Here is a 21763-nt window from a genome sequence, read left to right as displayed (position 1 = left end):
AGTGGTCTAAGCTCCCATATAGAGAGTAATTATTGACCGGAGTTCATAACCAGGAAAACTAAAAACACAACCATCTCTCCTCCTGAGCTAAACCATTACTCTTGCATCACAACTGAATGGTCCTCCTCCACTAAACTCTTAATAAAATCGCCTTGATGTGGGACAACCCGATTTGAACACCCAAAAAGGAAGCATTAGAAGTAGTGGGTTCCATTTAGGCTTGTTTCATGGTCGTTTTGAGTCAGATTGGTCTTGATTAAATTAAAAGTTCCCCTCTGTGTGAATATGTGTGGCTTACTAATGATACCAGACCACATTCAATCATTGAGAAATCACAGCAGCTCTGCTAACAGAGCTGTTTCATGTTGTTTCAGTCAAGATTTGAGAGACAGGAATTTGTCTCCAAGTAACGTCTACTGTCAATGTATTTTAAAAACAATGACATACATGAAGCATTATCACCTTGAATGTCTTTCTGCCGCACACATTTTTAATTTTTAAGTAGCTTCTGCTCACCCTCCCGCTTCTCTCTTTACGCACCTTCTTCTGAACCCTCAACCAATTTGACTGACATGATGTTGCCTACGTCTCTGAACTGAATTTTTTTTTAAACACAGCGATTTAAAATTAAATTACATTTTTTACATATATTTTGTAGGTTAATTTTATCTGTTGCAATTTAGGATTTTGCAGTAGCACAAGCATGACTCCTTCTACACATTGCATTGGGGCAAAACAATCTGTGAACTAACCACACATTAGTGAAGATGTAATCATCAATATGCTGCCATATTGTAGCATGTTTTTAAGGAAAAGTTTTTGTAAAACTTGAAACTTTCTCTGTAAAGCTAACATTCATCAAAAGGGGGCTTTGGCTGAGAGTTTCCATGTCGGGGGGTGGAGACTTCGCTAGTCTCATTAGCATCTTCTCTCATACATATTCGACCATCTGACACAATTACGCAATAGTTTAGTTCCGGATTTTCAAGATCAGCCTTGTGTAAAGAAAGAGAGAATGTTTTGATTATGAGATAAAGTCCCACGATTCACTGGAGACTGCATTGAAAGAGAAGAATGACGCAAAGAAGAAAGCCTACTCACTGACATCAGGATCAAATCATAATTAGACAAAAAGTATTTCCCATCAACAGCATATGACATTGCAGTGCTAATATGTTACTCTCATCAGAACAGGAAATGACCTCAATAGCATGGCCCAGTTTCTGACTGCTAGTATTCACACACTCACCGCAACAGGAGGATATTACAGTTCTGGGCTCGACGGCCATCGATGACCGAGAGCTCCTTGACCTTCTTGGAGCTCAAGGAGTCCGAATCCTCACTCTCTTTCTGTGGAGAGTCGTTCAGAGGAGAGGCATTTCAGAATGGTAGGTATCTTAACTACAACAGCAGGAATACATTACACACATACAGAAAAAGTAAAGAAAGACAAACGCACAAATACGAGACACAAACTTACGAAAAGACAGTCAAGAAAAACAAGCAAATACATGGAGGAATACAGACACAGGCACCTACGTGTGCGAACACACAGTAACAGACATACACTACATTTAAAAAAGACAAGTCGCATTAAGAGTGAATGGACATTCTCATGGGATTTGTTAAAGATTATTATTTTTTTTACATACTTTAAAATAAGAGGGTATTTCCTTCACAGAAAAAAAACCATACAGTTTCTAAGCCTAAACTACTGCAACGTACAAAAGGATTTTGATGATTTATGGAAACCATAAGCTATAATTATTTCTTCATGTCGTCTACTGAAGATAAATATATTTTCAAGAGGATGAAGATGTCAAGAGGATAAGATAAGGAAAGCAAAATGTTCTAAATGATAGAAGAGGAGGAGGATGAAAAAAGTGCCACACCATTTTGGGTGTGGAAATGAATGAACTCACCTGTTTGCTGTTATTGACCATAAAGAAGTCCTAGAACGCAGGCAAGAAGCAAGGAAGATGTGGGCAGTCGTTATAATGATAGCGCAGTTGGGTGAATCCAGGCCAAAACAAACAAACAAATAGAAACAAGCTCATACAGGACATCAGTGATGAGTGAAGTGGGAGTGTGACTGGCGTAGGCAAGCAAAGGCTGATGGGCCATAAGAGATGGGTGTCGGTTGGGGGCTGGGAAATTGCCAAATGTCTATGTGTGTTTGCGTGCATGCGTGTGAGCTGATCATGAGGTGCGGGTGTTAGCGTGAGTCACAGGCAAAACAAATATGGTAACATTGGAGTCAGTTGAGCGTGATACATTTGTCATAATGTTCATTTAGACCAGGGATGTCAAAATGTTAAGGCAAATGTGAGAGCGGCCTCATCTACAACAGAGCCTTAACTATGAATTCACTGATGTTTTTAGATTGAAAAAAATAAATAAATATTCAAATCCATTTTTTTAAACATGCAAAGAAACTAGCGATGGGGACACACATGGAGGCCATATTAAATCAGACGTTGGGCTTCATTGCTTGACACCCTTGATTTAAATAGCGCAGAATGAAAACCTAGGCTACATTGTGACCAAATCTCTTGTATTAGTATGATCAAGGTGAACTCAAGCAAATTTGCATTCCATACAGAGGGCCAGTGAGTAGTGAGAGAAAAGCTATTCCCTTTGTTTGTGGCTTATGTGCTAACTAGCTGATGCTTTTAGTAGCCCTGGGTCCAATTTCATCAGGGGTTAAAGGACAAGGTCTGCAAATGTTTGTTAACACAAAAGTCCCTCGGTTTCCCCTGACGACACTATAGTGATCTGTTTGCATCATCCCACAAACATCAGTGTTGCGGTATTAGGTAATACTAAGCTGCAGGCACTAAGGGCCAGACTCAATCTTTAAGTGTCTGATGATCTTTAAGATATTTTACATTGATACTCTAGCATCATAAAAAGGTTATTACAGTGTACGCTAAGAAAACTTAAATACTGTAGTCAGTGCTCTTTTGTATTTCTGTTATTCATACATGCAAGGCTTTTATGTTACTTAGTAGTGTCAAATGCCATTAAACTGCACACTAGCCAAACAATATGGTATTACTCTACATTTGTGAGACGGCAAATAATCAGCATGAGTGAAGTCATGTTTTGTATTGGTGCATTATCTCTAACGAGAAGGGAATAAGAAGAAAAAGGGTGGAGGATGGATATATGTTGGAGGCTCTATAAAACTGTTCTCTTGATCAGCAGGACCAGCAAGAACACTTGGCCGCAGTACAGTACCTGTTGCCTCTGGTAGGCCGAGAAGGTCTTCTCAATGTCCTCCAGGTCGAGAATTTTAAAAACCTTCCCGTCGTCCACTTCTGTCCATACAGTGCCCTCCAACTTATTCTGGGATGGAGAGTGGGAGAATTGTATTTACATTTTTTGAGGTGGTGCTTTCAGAAGGGTTGGGGTCAATTCCATTTCAATTCAAAGAAATAAACTGAAATTCCAAGCAGAGGAACATTTCAGTTCACCTCATGAAATGACTGATTTGAGATGGAATTGACCCCAACCCTGGCTTTCAGTATCCTCAATATGTTCTGTAAGCAATCTCCAGCAGCCATAGTTCAATCACCGAGGCCTAACACAAGAGTATGTTATTCAAAGTTGGCAACAGAAGAATAATCCCTTATAGGAGCTAATCTAGAATCATCTTAAACGCTAACAAGAATATTCCCAGAACATACGGGAACGTTTTCATCTGGTTCCCCATTCTAAGTGCACTTGAATAACTGGGAAAAAAGTAACATTCTCCCTTACTAAACCGAAAATGTTCAGGGATCAAAATATTGTCTGCAGGTTACACAGACTAACATTTCCCTGTCGCTATCAATGATGACAAAGAGGTCAAATTGACTCTGTAGGGAATTACCAGGGTCATGTTCTTTAGGGCACGCAACGGAAACTGTTTTAAAACGTTTTGCAAGAGAACAAAAACGAGTGTTCCTTATTGGACAAGTCTAGGTAGTCTCGCCCTGTTTCAGTCCGTTGACTTCTGTTTGATCTCTAATGAACATGACCCTGTTCAAACCCATGCACTCTCACCTCAGCCAGCTTGGCCCAGTTGAAAGATTTGAGTGGGTTGGATGGCTGGGGAATGTTCTTCTTCTTGAGGGTGGACCCCAGGGGTGCCCCAGGGGGAGGAGGTATCCCTCCCATGGGTGGCCGTCCAAAAGGAGGCGGGGGACCACCTGGAGGTGGGGGTGGTGGAGGGGGCATCATACCCCCTGGGGGTGGTGGGGGAGGGAGCATCATGCCTCCTGGGGGAGGGGGGGGTGGGAGAGGCCCACCAGGGGGGCCAGGGATGAAGGGGGGACCGCCTGGGACACTGGCGATCGGTCTCTGGAAATGTTGGGGGAAAATACACAGATAAAGACAATGCACCATCACTTATCTTAATGAATCGTATTTCAATCCTTAACTTATCGTTCTCTTTCAATTTTATGTCGTAACATTGGTTGCATCAGAGACCCATGCAGTAATTTACTTTAGGTGCCTTCTATAATGTACTGTAAATCTAATAACAGTAAATGAATCTTGATGAAACATAATGAATCTACATTAAGGCATATTTGGTGACATTTTTTTGTATAAGTCTGAAGGAGTTGAAGGGTGACGTACAGAGCTGAGGTCGTGGAGCTGGAGAGAGAGATCAGCCACTTGCTGCTTGACCGCCTTGTGCTCGGTGCTCTCCTTCTCTAGCTTCTCCTTCATCTTGTTGAGGGTCTGCATCATGTCCTCCTTCTCCTGGGTCTTGGCGTCACACTCGCGCTCCTTCTTCTCAAACTTCTGCTGGAGCTCGTGGTGCTCTGCCCGATGGGGTTGGAGGTTATGTTGTGAGTGTGAACAGGTTCGGTTGCGTTTGAACTCAATTCAATTAGGACATTTGGATATCGCTCGTTCCTTTCTATGATCATTTTCTAATCATTTCCTAAGTTGACCGTGTTGAAATGTTAAATCACAACCTTTGTTGCAATCAACCCATGGGACCACAGGGTGGCTCAGAAGATGGTTGTCTGCTGTTATTTCTGATAGATCTAACAGGGGCAGGGTAACATATGGGCCAATAGTAGGCAGTGACTGGATCAATGTGCTACTGGTGAGGTAGAGGTCTCTTCAAAGACTACTAATCCAATAGTGAGCTACAAGAGATACGAATACACAATAAAAGGTTCAAATCTTGTGTTGGCTGACCAGCAAGTAGCTATATTCATATCCACAGCAGTCCAATTCACCTGATAAGCATAAAGCTTACAGACATTAAGATGAACACATTCAGAGCTTCACAACTGTGGAGAACGGTACCATTTAATTGGCATCCTCTGAAAAACCATCCCTGCCGATTTGTATTATTTGTACATATTGAAAGTAGTCAATCCCTTCCATGTGAAGTGTAAATTACATGCTGTCGATTTCTTTGTGGTCTTTTTTAAAATGTGCAATAGAGCCAAAGGGCAGAGTTTCACAAAGAAGCAGCTCAAAACATGAAACTGACCTTTTCGCATTTTCTCCGCCTGCTCTTTCCACTGCTTGACCTCATTTTCATTGACCAGCCTGTAAGGAGAGACACACAAACAAAGTTATCGGAGGGTCCTCAATGTGAGCATTCTATGACTGATGCATTGACTTATGTTAAAGACAACATGCAAACAATCAATCCTGTGGAAATGGAGCTGAGCTCATTTCTATTATGGGAATTAAAATACAGTTTTCATACTGAAGCAGTGCAGACTAACAGATTTTAAATACATTTTCTAAGAAGCCTCCAAGGGACTGAGGTTCCCTACAGTATTGAAGTATTGATTGGAGGGTCAGTTTGGAAATTATTTCATTTGACAGTTCAATTATGAATTTTCATGTCTTTCCTAGGCCTATATCATCCCAGCTCATCCCAGTCAGTTGAGCTCAAGCAGGACGTGCTCCCTCTCTCCCTTGTCATCTTAAGGGGTTATATGGAGAGCACTCACATCCGCACCACGTTCTTAACATTGAAGTTCTCAAGGGGTGTGACGTCGGGGTCGTGGCCCTTGTCGTTCTGCAGGACCATCTGCTGGACGATGCGGTCCAGCAGCAGCCAATACTGCACTGTGTTCCCACTCCTTTTATCTGGGGGGGACAGTGAGATCATCAAACACAGCCGATACAGAGAAGTCGTCGAGTAGAAGAGGCCTCTCTGCACAAGTAGATATTTAGCTAAGGACAGAAAGAGGTATCCACAATTGATTTATACAGAGTGTGGCTAGAGGGCAAGATGCCGTCTTGGTTTGCAGGCAGATCCTCATACAGATAAAAATTCATTTAAAGTGCACAGACACATGCACACTCAAACACGTGCACCCCCACACGTGTGCACCCCCACACGCGTGCACCCCCACACGCACAGCTAGCAGGAAGAAGACAGCAGGTCAGCTCTACTGGAATCATGGGAGGTTGACTGGCACCTTAATTTGGGAGGACGGGCTCGTGGTAATGGCTAGAGCGGAATCAGTGGAATGGTATCAAATACGTCAAACACATGGTTTCCATGTGTTTGATGCCATTCCATTCGCTCCATTCCAGCCAATATTATGAGGCATCCTCCCCCCAGCAGCCTCCACTGACTGGAATAGGGAAACACAATATTCTGGGTAACTTCCAAAGTCACAGCGCTAAATTCTTACTGACCAGGGTCAACGTTAGCAGCAGGTCAGGAATGCAGCAGGGAGCACTTACGAGGCATGAGGAGACAGTGGTGCAGGACGGAGATAAAGTGAGGGTATGCGTCAGTGTGGTTCATCTTCTTCCGGATGAGGTCAAATACTTGGGAAGCACTTTTAGTGTCTATGTGCACCTGGGAAAAGAGAACACGTTGACAAGTCACAGTCCTTATCAAGCACAAACGACGATGGAATTCAGGAATGAAACAAGAATACGTTTTTACTTACCGACTCAAAACGTCTTGACATAGTTAGCTCGTCCTCATTGCGCAGCATTTCAAAGTAATCCAAATGCCTGGGGGAGATTAAGTAAAGTGAATAGGGTCATGCATGGTCAGCGATCAAGAGAAAAAAGGGACTTGTGTCACAATTCAGGTTAACGGGAACTGGGCTTCAACTCACCGGTCTAACGTGGAGTTGTCATGGGAGCGAAGTTTGTCAATGACTGGCTGAATTCCTAGCATCAGGAACTCGTAACGGAGGTGGATGCGGAACTCTAAACTGGCCTGGGAACATAAGATGGAGGATCAAAAGTAGGTGTCAATAAAGTTAAGTCAGATTGAGGTGCAGCACAAGTTCGATTGAAGAGAAAATCAAATTGAAGTATGGTGCAAGTGTGGAGTTAGGAGACAAGCGATGCAAAGGTTGACGGCTAATTTTACCTCTCCGGCGCCTTGGCTGAGGACAGCATTGATAAAGGACATGATGGCTGTCTTCAGGTTGACCTCATCCCGGTATCGACCCGTACTCCGGTCCAGATCGTTCAGCAGGGTCTGGGTGGTGAAGGAGAGGAGATGACCACAGTTATGGCTCGTCGTTCAGAGAGCAATCATATTGTAGACACAATTTATATTGCAAACACAAAGTTGCACAAATCATTGGAGCCAAACCACTTTAGCCAATGTAAAGCGTTTACTGTTGCAAATGGCCAGCCAATCGTGTTATTTGAATAAAGGGCGGATGTTTTAAGGAAATATTACATTATTCAATTCTTCTTGTGAAAGCGCTGAAATTAATACCTATAACTGGGTGTCTACTATATACTGAGTGTACAAAACATTAGGAACACCTTCCTAATATAGAGTTGCACCCCCTTTAGCCCTCAGAACAGCCTCAATTCACCAAGGCATGGACTATACAAGGTGTCTAAAGTGTTCTACAGGGATTCTGGCCCATGTTGACTCCAATGTTTCCCACAGTAGTGTCAAGTTGGTTGGTTGTCATTTGGGTGGAGGACCATTCTTGATACACTAGGGAAACTGTTGAGTGTGAAAAACCCAGCAGCGTTGCAGTTCTTGAGACAAACCGGTGCGCCTGGCACCTACTACCATATCCCGTTCAAAGGCACTTAAATCTTTTGTCTGGCCCATTCACCGTCTGAATGGCACACATACACAATCCATGTCTCAATTGTCCCCAGGCTTAAAGATCCTTCTTTAACCGGTCACCTCCCCTTCATCTGCACTGATTGAAGTGTATTTAACAAATTACGTCAATAAGGTATCATAGCTTTCACCTGGATGTTTTGTACACTCAGTGTATATAACCCAGCCAAAAGTCAAAATGTTACAATATTAAATGGTACTGAATGTTCATTCAATACAATTAAGGGGATAGGTTGCTAACGGTGACTAAAATATTAATTCATAACCCTCCCCTTGCCCACCTGGAAGCGTGTCCTCTCACAGGCGAAGCGCTGGTAGTGCAGCATGGCCTCCAGGATCTTCCGATGCCCGCCAGGCACAAGGCACACAGCGCCCATGATCTCCAGCACCGCCACCTTGGTCTTGACGTTCTCGGTGGCCAAACTCTGGGCAATGATGTTGATGCTTTCCGAGTGCGAGAGCACATGGGCGCGCCCCTGGGAGTTGTTCATCAGGGCCTTGATGCAGCCGATGAGCGAAGTGTGGATCTGCGACTCGGTCGTCTCATAGTCCATGGTCTTCAGGAAGTTGAGGATACAGGTCAGGCCATCCAGGTCAATGAACCTAGTCACAAACCTGAGGAAGGTCATGGGGAAACGGGATATCAATAAAAAAAACTAAGTTAAAAGTGCAAGTGCCAGTTGGAGCAAAGAGGCTAGTCTATGGGATCTCATGTAGTAATTGTCATTACTTCCACTTGAAATAGGGTATAAAGACTATAATCCTACGCACTGGAAATATCCAAAATAGTAATTAGGTCTGACATGCTGAGAAAATGGTCAACCTCTGTGTGTGTTATCAAAGTTGTTAAAAAACAACGGCCTGAAGAAATAAAAGGCCAGTAAGTGACCAAGTGCCACCATAACCCCTGAGGGTGAAAGTCTGACACCTGATCTTCAGGTCGCACGGGGTCATTAAACGGTGCAACACACACTAATGTGAAAGAGACAAAAAAACATGCTACACACAATGCAGCCAGAGGGACACCATATGTTCAATCAGCAGATCAATCTGGGTCGTGTTCATTAGGCACCAAACGGAAGAAACAGACAAACAGGGAGGGGTCTACCTGGACTTGGCCAATAAGAAACACTCATTTCATTTTCCATTTCAAAACATTATACGTTGCAATGAACGCTACCCAGGTTACTGCCCCACAGCAGTAAGTATGATTAACGACATAATAGGTGATTTGAATGAAAGATTAGGTGTTCTGGGAAGGACTGCCTGAAGCGTTAGAATAATAAAGCCTACTTTTATTAAGAGCAGTTACATAACTGCTCCACATAGCATTTGTACTGTAACTAGCGCAGCAGAAGGACCATATCATTTATGACATGTGTGACAATATCCAAGAGTGGTGTTCCAGCCTAGCCATCTACAGTACAGTGATGAATTACTGGGTCGTTGTTCATTCTGGTCTGCATATACACTTCTATAGGTCTGTAACTCCAATGGCAATTACTCCCTGTAGGGCCCTGTTATTTCAGTTATTGTAATTCAAAGCTCTGGTGTGCTATGAGTATATTGAAATTGAAATTCATTTCAGAAAACAATCCTGTTCCCTCCTGTGTTTATTCTATGTATGGTAGCTACAGGTCATTTCTGAAGAGGGTGTGTGTATATAAGTCTATTTAAATGAGTTTCTTTAGCGACTGCATGCACTGTACAGTGAAGTGTATGGACGTTTGAGAGCCAGGGCACCTCATGGGTTGCGTCCGCAAAGCAGTCTTCAGGCTCTCTATCGTTTTGTTCCTCTCCTCCTCATCTTCCTTCTCCAGGGCAAGGAGTGTCTTCCTCTGTGCAACATAAATATAGCGTTACCAAAGCTGTTTGAACAAGTCAAATGCCGTGAATTTGTTAGACTACTCCTTGAGCCGGGTGCTGTATTTTCAAGACACACTAACTGTGAACAGTATTAATAGAAACAGAGACAACGGAGCAAATGCATCCCATGATATTTCCACGATACAGTATATCTGTAGTGCTCAATGGATGACATTCTATGAGAGCAACATTACTGTTTAAGCATGGTTCGATTCATACATAAATACAACAAAAACATGAAGTAAAACATGAAGTAATAGGTCTTTCGTTATTTGGTTACATAAAAAGGTAGGAAAGTTGTACTAAACTGATGAAGGTATTTGTACTGTAAGTCATATTCAAAATAAAATGTGTATAATTCATGTATTTAATTACTGGAAATCTTATTATTTTGCTTGACCAAATTGCTTAAATGTCTTCACGCTTTTTGCACATGTGCAGCTAAAAACCTATGCTGCTTATAAAGCGTATGGAACAGCTGGGGAACGAGCACCTGAAAGGGACTCCATGTTTGGATCCGATAACAAGCCTCCCAGCATGTGCCAGCAATTTCTGTGTTCAGTGGCTTTTAATATAAATTAAGTGTAGTGGAGAACGTGCCATTCAGATAAAGGAGAAAGGTCTCGAATCTGTGGCAGGTTTTTGCTCGGCTGTTTGAATCCAAAAGGAACCGTTGTAGATAGTTGAGTCGGCTGGATGTGTCTAGGCCTGAGGCATGCCTGTGCTAGATATTGCCTGTCTTTCTTTGGAACTTACCCAGAACCTCTTGCACCTGCCAAAACTGCAATATTATTACCAAAAACGTATCAACATAGCACGTGCCAGGAGTTAAAATGCTGACAATTGCGGTCCTCTGCGATTACATTTTAATCTAACATGAATGCAGAGTTAATCTGATTTAGGATTGATCTGAGAGGAGCTACAGATTACCGATGTAATTATAACTGTTTGCATTTGTTTCGTACATTGAGAATTTAGGAATAATTTAAGTTACTGCACATGCTTTTTATCACCTGATCAGGCTTCAATCAAGGATAATCTCAAATCAGTGCAAAAGTTGGTATAGACACAGTGACCCTCCATCCTGCTCTTGGAGAGCCGCAGTACTGCAACTTTTATAGGAAACGCACACCAGAACCATGAACGGCCGAGTGCAACCGAGTGGTCCCTATAACACACTGCAGCGACAGAAAAAAGGACGGCCACCCGCAGCTTTTAGCCGTTCATTGTCGCAGTGTATTCAAAGCTTTAGTCCCAGCTCAGTAGATCAGTTGAATCAGGTGTGATGCCACTAAACTGGGACATAAACCTGCATACTGCATATCAGGTTTTAGGATCACTGATATCAAGCATGTAAATGATAAAGTTAAATGTTTATATTTGACAGTCAAGTCTCTTCCAGATCTGTTTAAGGAGTGTAAAAGTGAAATTCAGTACCACAGTAGACTCTACACTCACTTTGGAAGTGTCAATGACAGAGATTGATACAAAATCATAGTCAAGAGACCAAGAGTAAAGAATGACAAGGAGTCATTACTTACGGCAGCCATGGAATTGAGCTGGTCAATGTAATACTCTGGCCAGCTGGTTGCACCTTTGTTCTCCTCTTGTTCCTAAAAAGAGGAGAAGAGAATATGTGTTTGGTCGGTTTAGAGTCGTCCACTAGGGCTGCGTCCAAATTCTCCACCATTTTCCAGAAGGGTGCACTTGTACAATCTCAAATGATTGGTGTAAGCAACGGCCGGACTGAGTTTCCACCATTGTTAAGTCCATGCAAGAAAGTGTGCACACCACGCTGGACACAGCCGGAGACTTGTAAAGAGACCGGGAGCACAGAGGAGTTGAGAACAAAACACAGTAATGGAAGCATATTGTTTTTAATCATCCTCAATCCAATAAATCATGTGGCCTACTTAAGCTGAGAACATCCTCAACAATAACAGGGTAGGTAGAATGATGAAAGTAACGTAAAGCATGAAATTAGTGGGAATTGTATAGTTGGAATAAAATGCTCATAACACAATGTGGGAATGATATATTCTGAATGAGAACCATAGGAATAACACATTTCACATGCCATTGCAGCCATCACGACAAGGATGTCCTCTTGAAAACAGAAACAAATGTAGCATTTCAACAACAGATTTGTCAACCCCATTCAGAGCCCTGAGAGTAAATTATCTAATTTACACACAATTCACACTGACCTAAACAGGCATGTGTGCACAGACACAAAAACACACAACATAAACACAAAAAATATGAGCACAAACACACTCACACAACTTGACACAAGAAACAGAATAGATCTAGTATAGTGAATATATGAATAGTCCAAACTGAAACAGAGCAGAGACAAAGTAGGACAGTGCCGATAAGGGGGCCTAGTTTATCATCAACTCGTTACTGAGAACTGTGCCCAGAACACAGAGGAAGAAAACCAACCTTTATGGCCATAGATTCTGCCTGGCTACATACGAAAGCACAAGCTTGATTAAAACCTTAGGAGATTAGTGAACAAATGTTCAAGTTGTGCATTGGGGACATTTCTCGAATTTGGCAGGCTACATCTGCCTTGCAGGACTGAAGTCCATTAATTACAGCGAGCTCCAAAAGTATTGGGCCAGTGACAATTTAGTTGTTGTTTAGGCTCTGTACTCCAGCACTTTGGATTTGAAATGATACAATGACTGAGGTGAAAGTGCAGATTGTCAGCCTTAAAGGAAAGGTTCACCCATTTTGAATGCTCTATGTTTTTATGCATCTGTGAGTGATGTTCTATCGATTCCCTGGGTCATTTCAAGTTTTCATGTGTATCCGAGTTATTGGCGTTCGGACAGTGATAAATCCGTCCTGTATTACGTAGCACCGTGCTAAATCGCTCTTACTACACTGGTACTTCATAGGAATACAGCTTTTAGATCACAAAAACGTCTATCATACATGTCAGATTTCAATACTGGCCAATGTCATAACTCAGGAGGATGTCTTCTCTCAAATGAGCCATTGATCATATTTTTGTGATATTCCTACCTCGAGAAATGTGTAATTTAATGAAAGGTCTAGCACATTTCTCCTATTTGTCTGCCTCTTTAGTCCAGGGTGCATTGTATGGTGCATTTGTCAGAGATATTATAGAAAAGAGATCCAATGAACAAAGGAACGTATATCGCCCCAATAAGCAGACTATCGACCAATCGCGTTCACGTTGTCGCTAGGCTAATAGTTACGCAATCCCTTCTCAAAGTCAATGTAAACTCAGCAAAAAAAGAAATGTCCTCTCACTGTCAACTGTGTTTATTTTCAGCAAACATAACTTGTGTAAATATTTGTATGAACCTATCAAGATTCAACAACTGAGACAAACTGAACAAGTTCCACAGACATGTGACTAACAGAAATGGAATTTGTCCCTGAACAAAGGAGGGGGCCAAAATCAAAAGTAACAGTCAGTAGCTGGTGGCCACCAGCTGCATTACGTACTACAGTGCATCTCCTCCTCATGGACTGCACCAGATTTGCCCGTTCTTGCTGTGAGATGTTACCCCACTCTTCCACCAAGGCACCTGCAAGTTCCCAGACATTTCTGGGGGGAATGGCCCTAGCCCTCACCCTCCGATCCAACAGGTCCTAGACGTGCTCAATGGGATTGAGATCCGGGCTCTTCGCTGGCCATGGCAGAACACTGACATTACTGTCTTGCAGGAAATCACGCACAGAACGAGCAGTATGGCTGGTGGCATGCTGGAGGGTCATGTCAGGATGAGTCTGCAGGAAGGGTACCACATGAAGATGTCTTCCCTGTAACGCACAGTGTTGAGATTGCCTGCAATGACAACAGGCTCAGTCCGATGATGCTGTGACACACTGCGCGACTCGTCAGTGAAGAGCACTTTTTGCCAGTCCTGTCTGGTCCAGCGATGGTGGGTTTGTGCTCATACAAGCCCTCAGTCCAGCCCCTCTCAGCCTATTGCTCAGTCTGAGCACTGATGGAGGGATTGTGCGTTCCTGGTGTAACTCGGGCAGTTGTTGTTGCCATCCTGTACCTGTCCCACAGGTGTGATGTTCGGATGTACCGATCCTGTGCAGGTGGTTACAAGTGATCTGCCACTGCGAGGATGATCAGCTGTCCGTCCTGTCTCCCTGTAGCGCTGTCTTAGGCATCTCCCAGTACGGACATTGCAATTCATTGCCCTGGTCACATCTGCAGTCCTCATGCCTCCTTGCAGCATGCCTAAGGCACGTTCACACAGATGAGCAGGGACCCTGGGCATCTTTCTTTGTGTTTTTCCAGAGTCAGTAGAAAGGCCTCTTTAGTGTCCTAAGTTTTCATAACTGTGACCTTAATTGCCTACCGTCTATAAGCTGTAGGTGTCTTAACGACCGTTCCACAGGTGCATGTTCATTAATTGTTTATGGTTCATTGAACAAGCATGGGAAACACTGTTTAAACCCTTTACAATGAAGATATTGTGAAGTTATTTGGATTTTTACGAATTATCTTTGAAAGACAGGGTCCTGAAAAAGGGACGTTTCTTTTTTTGCTGAGTTTATGTGTTGAGAAATGTGCCTATTTTCCTCGAAAGTACGTAATGTCCTGATTCCAAAGCTATACGATGCTACAGATAGTAAGTGAATTATCTCACATCTCAGAAAAGATTTGTAATGTTGTACTTTTGTTCACAAAATTCATGCTAATGCTGGGTTTTTGAGCTAGCGTCCAATAAACTCCCATTCACGTCTTGTCCCAGAATCGACCAGAATGCACCACGCAGCCCATTAACGTAGGTAACGTTTCCCATCTCCTTAAAACTATATCTGCCGTTGCGAATGTTAGACTCCACTCTGTGAGGCACATTGATATGCAGGTTGAACATGGAGAGATTGTAGACTCCTAAATTTATAGTGCAGTTTGTTTAGACGATTTTACAGCTAACTAGCTTTGTTACTATTGTTTGTAGCCACGTTTGCTAGCTAGCTAGCCAGCCCATTGCAGATTTTGCAGTCGACTTGAGGTGCAACAGATTTCATCTACGATTTTCCATGTTGCTAACAACCTTATAACACCAAAATTAAATATTTGTTCACAAAAATGATTGTTCTCACATAGTGTTATTTAACACTGTAAATTAAACAAATTAGTGGCTCTGGGTGGATTTGTCCTTTAATTTTATGGTATTTTCATTCATATTGTGTGAACCGTTTAGAAATTACATCACTTTTTGTACATAGTCCCGCCATTTTAGGGAACCAAAAGTATTGGGACAAATTCACTTGAGTGTCTTAAAGTCATCAAAAGTTTAGTATTTAGTCCCATATTCCTAGCACGCGATGATTACATCATGCTTGGGACTCTACAAACAGCCAATGCATTCAACAAGTTTGTAGAGTCCCAAGCATGATGTAATCATTGCGTGCTAGGAATATGCTCATTGCGTGCTAGTAATAAGCTTGATGTAATCATTGCATACCAATAATATGGAACCAAATACAGAACTTTTGACTATTTTAATACACAAGTGAATTTGTCCCAATACATACTTTTGGTCCCCTAAAATGGGGGTGGGAACTATGTACAAAAAGTGCTTTAAGTTCACCCGAAAATACCTTCAAATTAAGGCTGATAGTCTGCACTTTAACCTCATAGTCAGTGTATAATTTGAAATCCAAAGTGCTGGAGTACAGAGCCAAAATGACAACAGTCACTGTCCCAATACTTTTGGAGCCCACTGTAATTAATGGACAAGAGCCCTGCAAAGCAGATATAGCCTGCCAAATTTGAGCAATGTCCCCAATGCACAACTTGAGCATTCATTCACAATTCTCCCAAGGTTTTCATCAAGCTTGTGCTTTCGTATGTAGCCAGGAACAATCTATGGACATAAAAGGTTTGGTTTTCTTCCTCTGTGTTCTAGGCCACAGTTCTCAGAGACAAGTTGAAGATAAACTAGGCCCCCTTATCTGCATTGTCCTACTTTGAGTCTCTGCTCTATTTCAGTTTTGGGACTACAAGTAGGCAAACCAAATGGCATACAACCTACAGTCACCTCCAAAATGATTGGCAGCCTTGATAAAGATGAGCCAAAATGACTGTATACAATAAATGATAATACTGAGCTCAAAACATTTGGAAAATGATATTATTTTATACAAATACAATTGCTCAGACAATCAGAAATCAAAAACCGTGATTATATATATTTTAAAAAATGAAAACAAAAAAACGAACCAACCTCAAATCCAACATTGGCAAACATTGTTGTTTACGCCATACATAATGTGCTACATATTGCATTAGTCGAGACAGATTTGATCTTGTGCAGTTCATTGTTAACTTTGAGTGAACTCTAAGCTGTCTGCTTTTTTAAATGATTTTATTGGAATTTTATTGGAAATTTGGTTAAAAACTGCCGTCTCTATCCGGCACCTCCAGCACTGACCTTAAGATGGAAAAACACATTGGTGGCCAGCAGCCCTCAACCTCCCTTCAAGGTCATGTTGACCAGCATGGACTTACAAAGATTTACATACAATATAAATTAGAGGTCGACCGATTAATCGGAATGGCCGATTAATTAGGGCCGATTTCAAATCGGTAATCTGTATTTTTGGCCACCAATTTGCCGATTTAAAAAAATATATATATATTTACACACCTTTATTTAACTAGGCAAGTCAGATTAAGAACACATTCTTATTTTCAATGACGGCCTAGGAACGGGGGTTAACTGCCTTGTTCAGGGGGGATTTGGGGATTCGTTTTTGCAACCTTCCGGTTACTAGTCCAATGCTCTAACCACCTGCCTTACATTGCACTCCACGAGGAGCCTGCATGGCAGGCTGACTACCTGTTACGCGAGGGCAGCAAGAAGCCAAGGTAAGTTGCTAGCTAGCATTAAACTTATCTTATAAAAAACTATCAATCAATCTTAACATAATCACTAGTTAACTACACATGGTTGATGATATTACTAGTTTATCTAACGTGTCCTGCGTTGCATATAATCGATGCGGTGCCTGTTAATTTCTCATTGAATCACAGCCTACTTTGACAAACGGGTGTTGATTTAACAAGCGTATTTGCGAAAAAAATCACTGTCGTTGCACCAATGTACCCAACCATAAACATCAATGCCTTTCTTGAAAATCAATACACAAGTATAGATTTATAGATTATTTAGTTAATATTGCCTGCTAACATGAAATTGTGTCACTTCTCTTGGGTTCATTGCACGCAGTCAGGGTATATGGAACAGTTTGGGCCGCCTGGCTCGTTGAACTAATTTGCCAGAATTTGCCATAATTATGACATAACATTGAAGGTTGTGCAATGTAACAGGAATACTTAGACTTAGGGATGCCACCCGTTAGATAAAATACGGAACGGTTCCGTATTTCACTGAAAGAAAAAACGTTTTGTTTTTGAGATGATAGTTTCCGGATTCGACCATATTAATGACCTAAGGCTCGTATTTCTGTGTGTTATTATGTTATAATTAAGTCAATGATTTGATATTTGATAGAGCAGTGTGACTGAGTGGTGGTATGCAGCAGCAGGCTCGTAAGCATTCATTCAAACAGCACTTTTGTGCGTTTTGCCAGCAGCTCTTCGCTGTGCTTCAAGCTGTTTATGACTTCAAGCCGGGTGGGTATAATTTGTGGAACGTTCCAACAGGAATCTATTCCAAAAACTTCGTAAATAACAAGGTTGCCAAAAAACAACGCATACAAAGTTGTATAGCGGCAGAATAAGATACCGGGTAGGGAGAGGTCTATTTCATTGCGTTTTTCACTCATCACGTTTATTCTGAAAAATGTCTGTCCTCACTCTGGTTGCCTATGGACAAACATTAAGAATAAGCTACGTGGTGAGTTGATGCCTATTCGGCAGCTAGTTAGCTAGGTTTGTATGCGTTGCTACTTTGTATGCGTTGTTGGTTGGCAACCTTTTACTTTACGTTTTTTGGAACAGATTCCTGTTGGAACGTTGCACAAATTATACCCACCCCTTCATGCTTATCAAATCCCAAGATTAGGCTGGTGTAACCGATGTGAAATGGCTAGCTAGTTAGCGGGTGCACGCTAATAGCATTTCAAATGTCACTCGCTCTGAGACTTGGAGTAGTTGTTCCCCTTGCTCTGCATGGGTAACGCTGCTTCGAGGGTGGCTGTTGTCCATGTGTTCCTGGTTCGAGCCCAGGTAGGAGCGAGGAGAGGGACAGAAGCTATACTGTTACACTGGCAATACTAAAGTGCCTATAAGAATATCCAATAGTCAAAGGTATATGAAATACAAATCATATAGAGAGAAATAGTACTATAATTCTTATAATAACTACAACCTAAAACTTCTTACCTGGGAATATTGAAGACTCATGTTAAAAGGAACCACCAGCTTTCATATGTTCTGAGCAAGGCACTTAAGCATTATCTTTCTTAAATGGCACATATTGCACTTTTAAGTTAAAATAAGTGTTCATTCAGTATTGTTGTAATTGTCATTATCACAAATAAATAAATAAATACAAAAATCGGCCGATTAATCGGTATCGGCTTTAAAAAAAAAAATCCTCCAATAAATCGGTATCGGTGTTGAAAAATCATAATCAGTCGACCTCTACTATAAATACAAAAGTATGTGGACACCCAAGCTTACAGAATGGGACCACTGAGTTTTGAAGTGCATAGCACCTAACAATAGTCTGTCCTCGGTTGCAAAACTAACTATTGAGTTCCAAACTGCCTCTGGAAGCAACGCCAGCACAATAACTGTTTCTTCGGGAGCGTCCAAACCTTAAAGTGCCAACTTTAAAGTTTGGTGGAGGAGGTATAATGGTCTGTAACTGCTTCTCATGGTTCGGGCTAGGCCTCTTAGTTCCAGTGAAGGGAAATATTAACGCTACAGCATACAATGACATTCTAGATGATTCTGTGCTTCCAACTTTATGGCAACAGTTTGGGGAAGGCCCTTTCCTGTTTAGCATGTCAATGCCCCCAAGCACAAAGCGAGGTCCATACAGAAATGGTTTGTCGAGATCAGTGTGGAAGAACTTGACTGGCCTGCAAAGCCCTGACCTCAACCCTATCAAACACCTATGGGATGAATTGGAACGCCGACTGCGAGCCAGGCCTAATTGCCCAACATCAGTGCCTGACCTCACCAATGCTCATGGCTGAATGGAAGCAAGTCCATGCAGCAATGTTCCAACATCAAGTGGAACTCCATATTAATGCCCATGATTTTGGAATGCGATGTTCAACGAGCAGGTGTCCACATACTTTTGGTCATGTAGTGTATATGCCAGAGTGTTTGTCTCATGTAGCGTAGTTCAGCTAGTCATAGCTAGCCTAGCTTTGCACAGTGACTTTACCTAATCTGAGACCTGAAATAAGGGTCCCCCCCAAACCATGACAGCTGGTGGTTTTCTGGCATTGGCAGTTAACTACAGAGAGCTGGTGGGAGCATCATAACATTTATTTATTTAACCTTTATATCAGGGATATCCCATTGCGACCAAGGTCTCTTTCAAGGGAGCCCTGCTTCATAAAAATGCAGAAAACAACGTAAATAATAAGGATTTTTAAATTTTATTTATTTTTTTAAACACTAGTGCATCCAATCGTAAGGTATTCTGAAATGTGTTCAAGTATGTGGCTCATAAGAACTAAAGGCTAAATCGTTGGCGACTAGGAATTTCAAGAGTTAGCCATTCCTGTGAATGAGTAATGTATTTTGTACTTCTGTAAATTAGGAGTGATGTGAGGTAACACAGTATGGTAGTTTTATCAGTCACCCATAATAAAGCGTAGAGCGCTATGATAAACAGTATCCAATGGTTTTTAACAACAGGAAGCAGTCATTTTGATTGCTCATTAATTAAAAACAATTTATTACTCTGTTATTTTTTAAGTCATGCCTCACGCCATCCTTGACTTTTCCTAAATAAGTCTATATAACACACTGTTGTTAGAATGTTTAATATCACCAACAAAATGTGAGTTCTACCCAGTTTTAGGAGGGCATGTGATATTTTTTAAATGGTTTTCCCCCATTATCTCTCCTTCCCCCGACAGTAAGGCCTGCTCCACACCTTCTCGCTGTGCCCAGTTGATATTCACATTGATAATTGCATCGAAACTGAACCAAAACTAATTTCACACATAACAAAGAAATGAAGTAAAGTATGATGGGGAGAAAGGGGGAGAATGCGTGAGTTGATGAGCGAGGGGAAGTGAATCATGCATAATTGAGTAATCACCAATTGTGAATGAAGAACAAGGTGGGCCATTTTATTGTATTGATCTATTCTAATTGTAATCTCAAAATGGAATGTACCCTACTACATCAGTCCATTGAATCCAAGCAGTCTTATCAGTCTACTCTGCCCTACTTGGAGTACAGAGTGAGAGAGTGAGCAATTTACAATGGCAAGAAGACCAAGAAGAATGGATGCACATGCCGCGTTAGCGCTGCTACAAAACCGGAATGAAAACCAATCAGATGGTGGGGAAGAAATGAATCATGACATTTCTGATGATTCTTCTTCTTATTCTGAACCTTCACCTCTGAGGCCAGAACCGTGCGCACTGAGCAGGTGCCCGTGCCACCAACAAATGAAACGGTGAGACAAGAAACAGGAAAGGATGACATTGGTTGGATAGAACAAGCCGGTGACAATGCTACGGTCAGATGATCAGAATATCGACAGCTGTCAAATTATAATGATATTATTGCTTTTGTAATGCCATTATTAATTTTGTGCTGATTTTCACTTTATCAAGCACAATTGGCGCTTATAAATTATGTTAAGGCTTCTGATGTTTTCATTATTTGACCGTGCGTCTTGCTGAACGTGCGTCTTGGTGGTTGGGCTTTTTATAATTTTTGTTGTTGTCAAGAAGCTGTTACCGTGTTCCAACACATATGTGTTTTGTTTCATAGTTGTAACAAATGTACTCCACAAATAAAACTGACTGAAAACTTGAACTTGTTTTTTTTTTTTACATAATAGCCTACAGTAAAACTAATGAAAATACTATTGTGTTATAAAAACATTATTAAAAATGTATTCTAATGTTACCTAAGATAGTCATAAACACAACCAACTGATAATTTTTGCAATAGCATATATGAATGTATTAATTACACTGCTAGAATTTTGCAGTCAAAATGACTGCTCATTAGTTTGAAGGGGGGGTCCCTCGAGGCCCAGCGGTTGTAGTGTTAAAGAAGTGGCAGCTGTGTTAATTTAGATTATGTTGCCATAGTCTAGGGCTGACAAAGTTGACAAACTAAAATAACAGCAAATACACAGGATTCCGTATAGCAAAACAAAACTTCCTTCACCCAAACATAATCTGTGGTATGCCTCTGTGTGTGAGTGTGGGTGTACATGTGTACTTTCACCTAGGACATAATCCAGAATCTGGAACAAAATTTAGTGGTATTGTGCCTAAATTCACTTAGTGCACCCAGGGAGGTAACTATAATAACTTTTAATGCAGATTGCCAAAGTGCAAAGTGAATTTGACCAAAAAAATAAAATTATTTATTATTATTATTATTTAATTTTTTTGGTGAAATTCACTTTGCACTTTGGCAATCTGCATTAAAAGTTATTATAGTTACCTCCCTGGGTGCACTAAGTGAATTTAGGCACAATACCACTAAATTTTGTTCCAGATTCTGGATTATGTCCTAGGTGAAAGTATATATATATATTATTTTTTTGGTCAAATTCACTTTGCACTTTGGCAATCTGCATTAAAAGTAAATAAATAAATAAATAAATAAATAAATATAAATAAATATAT

The 21763-nt window shown here is 41.3% G+C and overlaps 1 protein-coding gene across 6 annotated transcripts in view; it reads right to left on the bottom strand.

Moving 5' to 3' along the window:
- LOC106571498 (disheveled-associated activator of morphogenesis 1) overlaps positions 1 to 21763 on the bottom strand; it is a 136720-nt gene that overhangs the window by 21261 nt on the left and 93696 nt on the right. For 4 of the 6 annotated variants that reach the window (XM_014144661.2, XM_045695770.1, XM_014144663.2 and 1 more), the window contains 14 exons: positions 11491 to 11562; positions 9827 to 9921; positions 8365 to 8698; positions 7361 to 7471; positions 7101 to 7204; positions 6927 to 6993; positions 6715 to 6832; positions 5970 to 6108; positions 5498 to 5556; positions 4624 to 4811; positions 4048 to 4344; positions 3241 to 3348; positions 1923 to 1952; positions 1250 to 1350 (listed from right to left, as the gene is read on the bottom strand). In XM_014144661.2, the coding sequence (XP_014000136.1) occupies positions 1250 to 1350; positions 1923 to 1952; positions 3241 to 3348; positions 4048 to 4344; positions 4624 to 4811; positions 5498 to 5556; positions 5970 to 6108; positions 6715 to 6832; positions 6927 to 6993; positions 7101 to 7204; positions 7361 to 7471; positions 8365 to 8698; positions 9827 to 9921; positions 11491 to 11562 (1823 nt within the window). The remainder of the gene's footprint in view (positions 1 to 1249; positions 1351 to 1922; positions 1953 to 3240; positions 3349 to 4047; positions 4345 to 4623; positions 4812 to 5497; positions 5557 to 5969; positions 6109 to 6714; positions 6833 to 6926; positions 6994 to 7100; positions 7205 to 7360; positions 7472 to 8364; positions 8699 to 9826; positions 9922 to 11490; positions 11563 to 21763) is intronic. The other 2 variants (XM_014144665.2, XM_045695771.1) reach the window with 1 other exon arrangement.

This window comes from Salmo salar, chromosome ssa15 (assembly GCF_905237065.1).
Source record: "Salmo salar chromosome ssa15, Ssal_v3.1, whole genome shotgun sequence".
NCBI lineage: Eukaryota > Metazoa > Chordata > Actinopteri > Salmoniformes > Salmonidae > Salmo > Salmo salar.
Note: the sequence above shows the minus strand (reverse complement) of the source record. Positions and strands in the feature narration are given on the sequence as shown.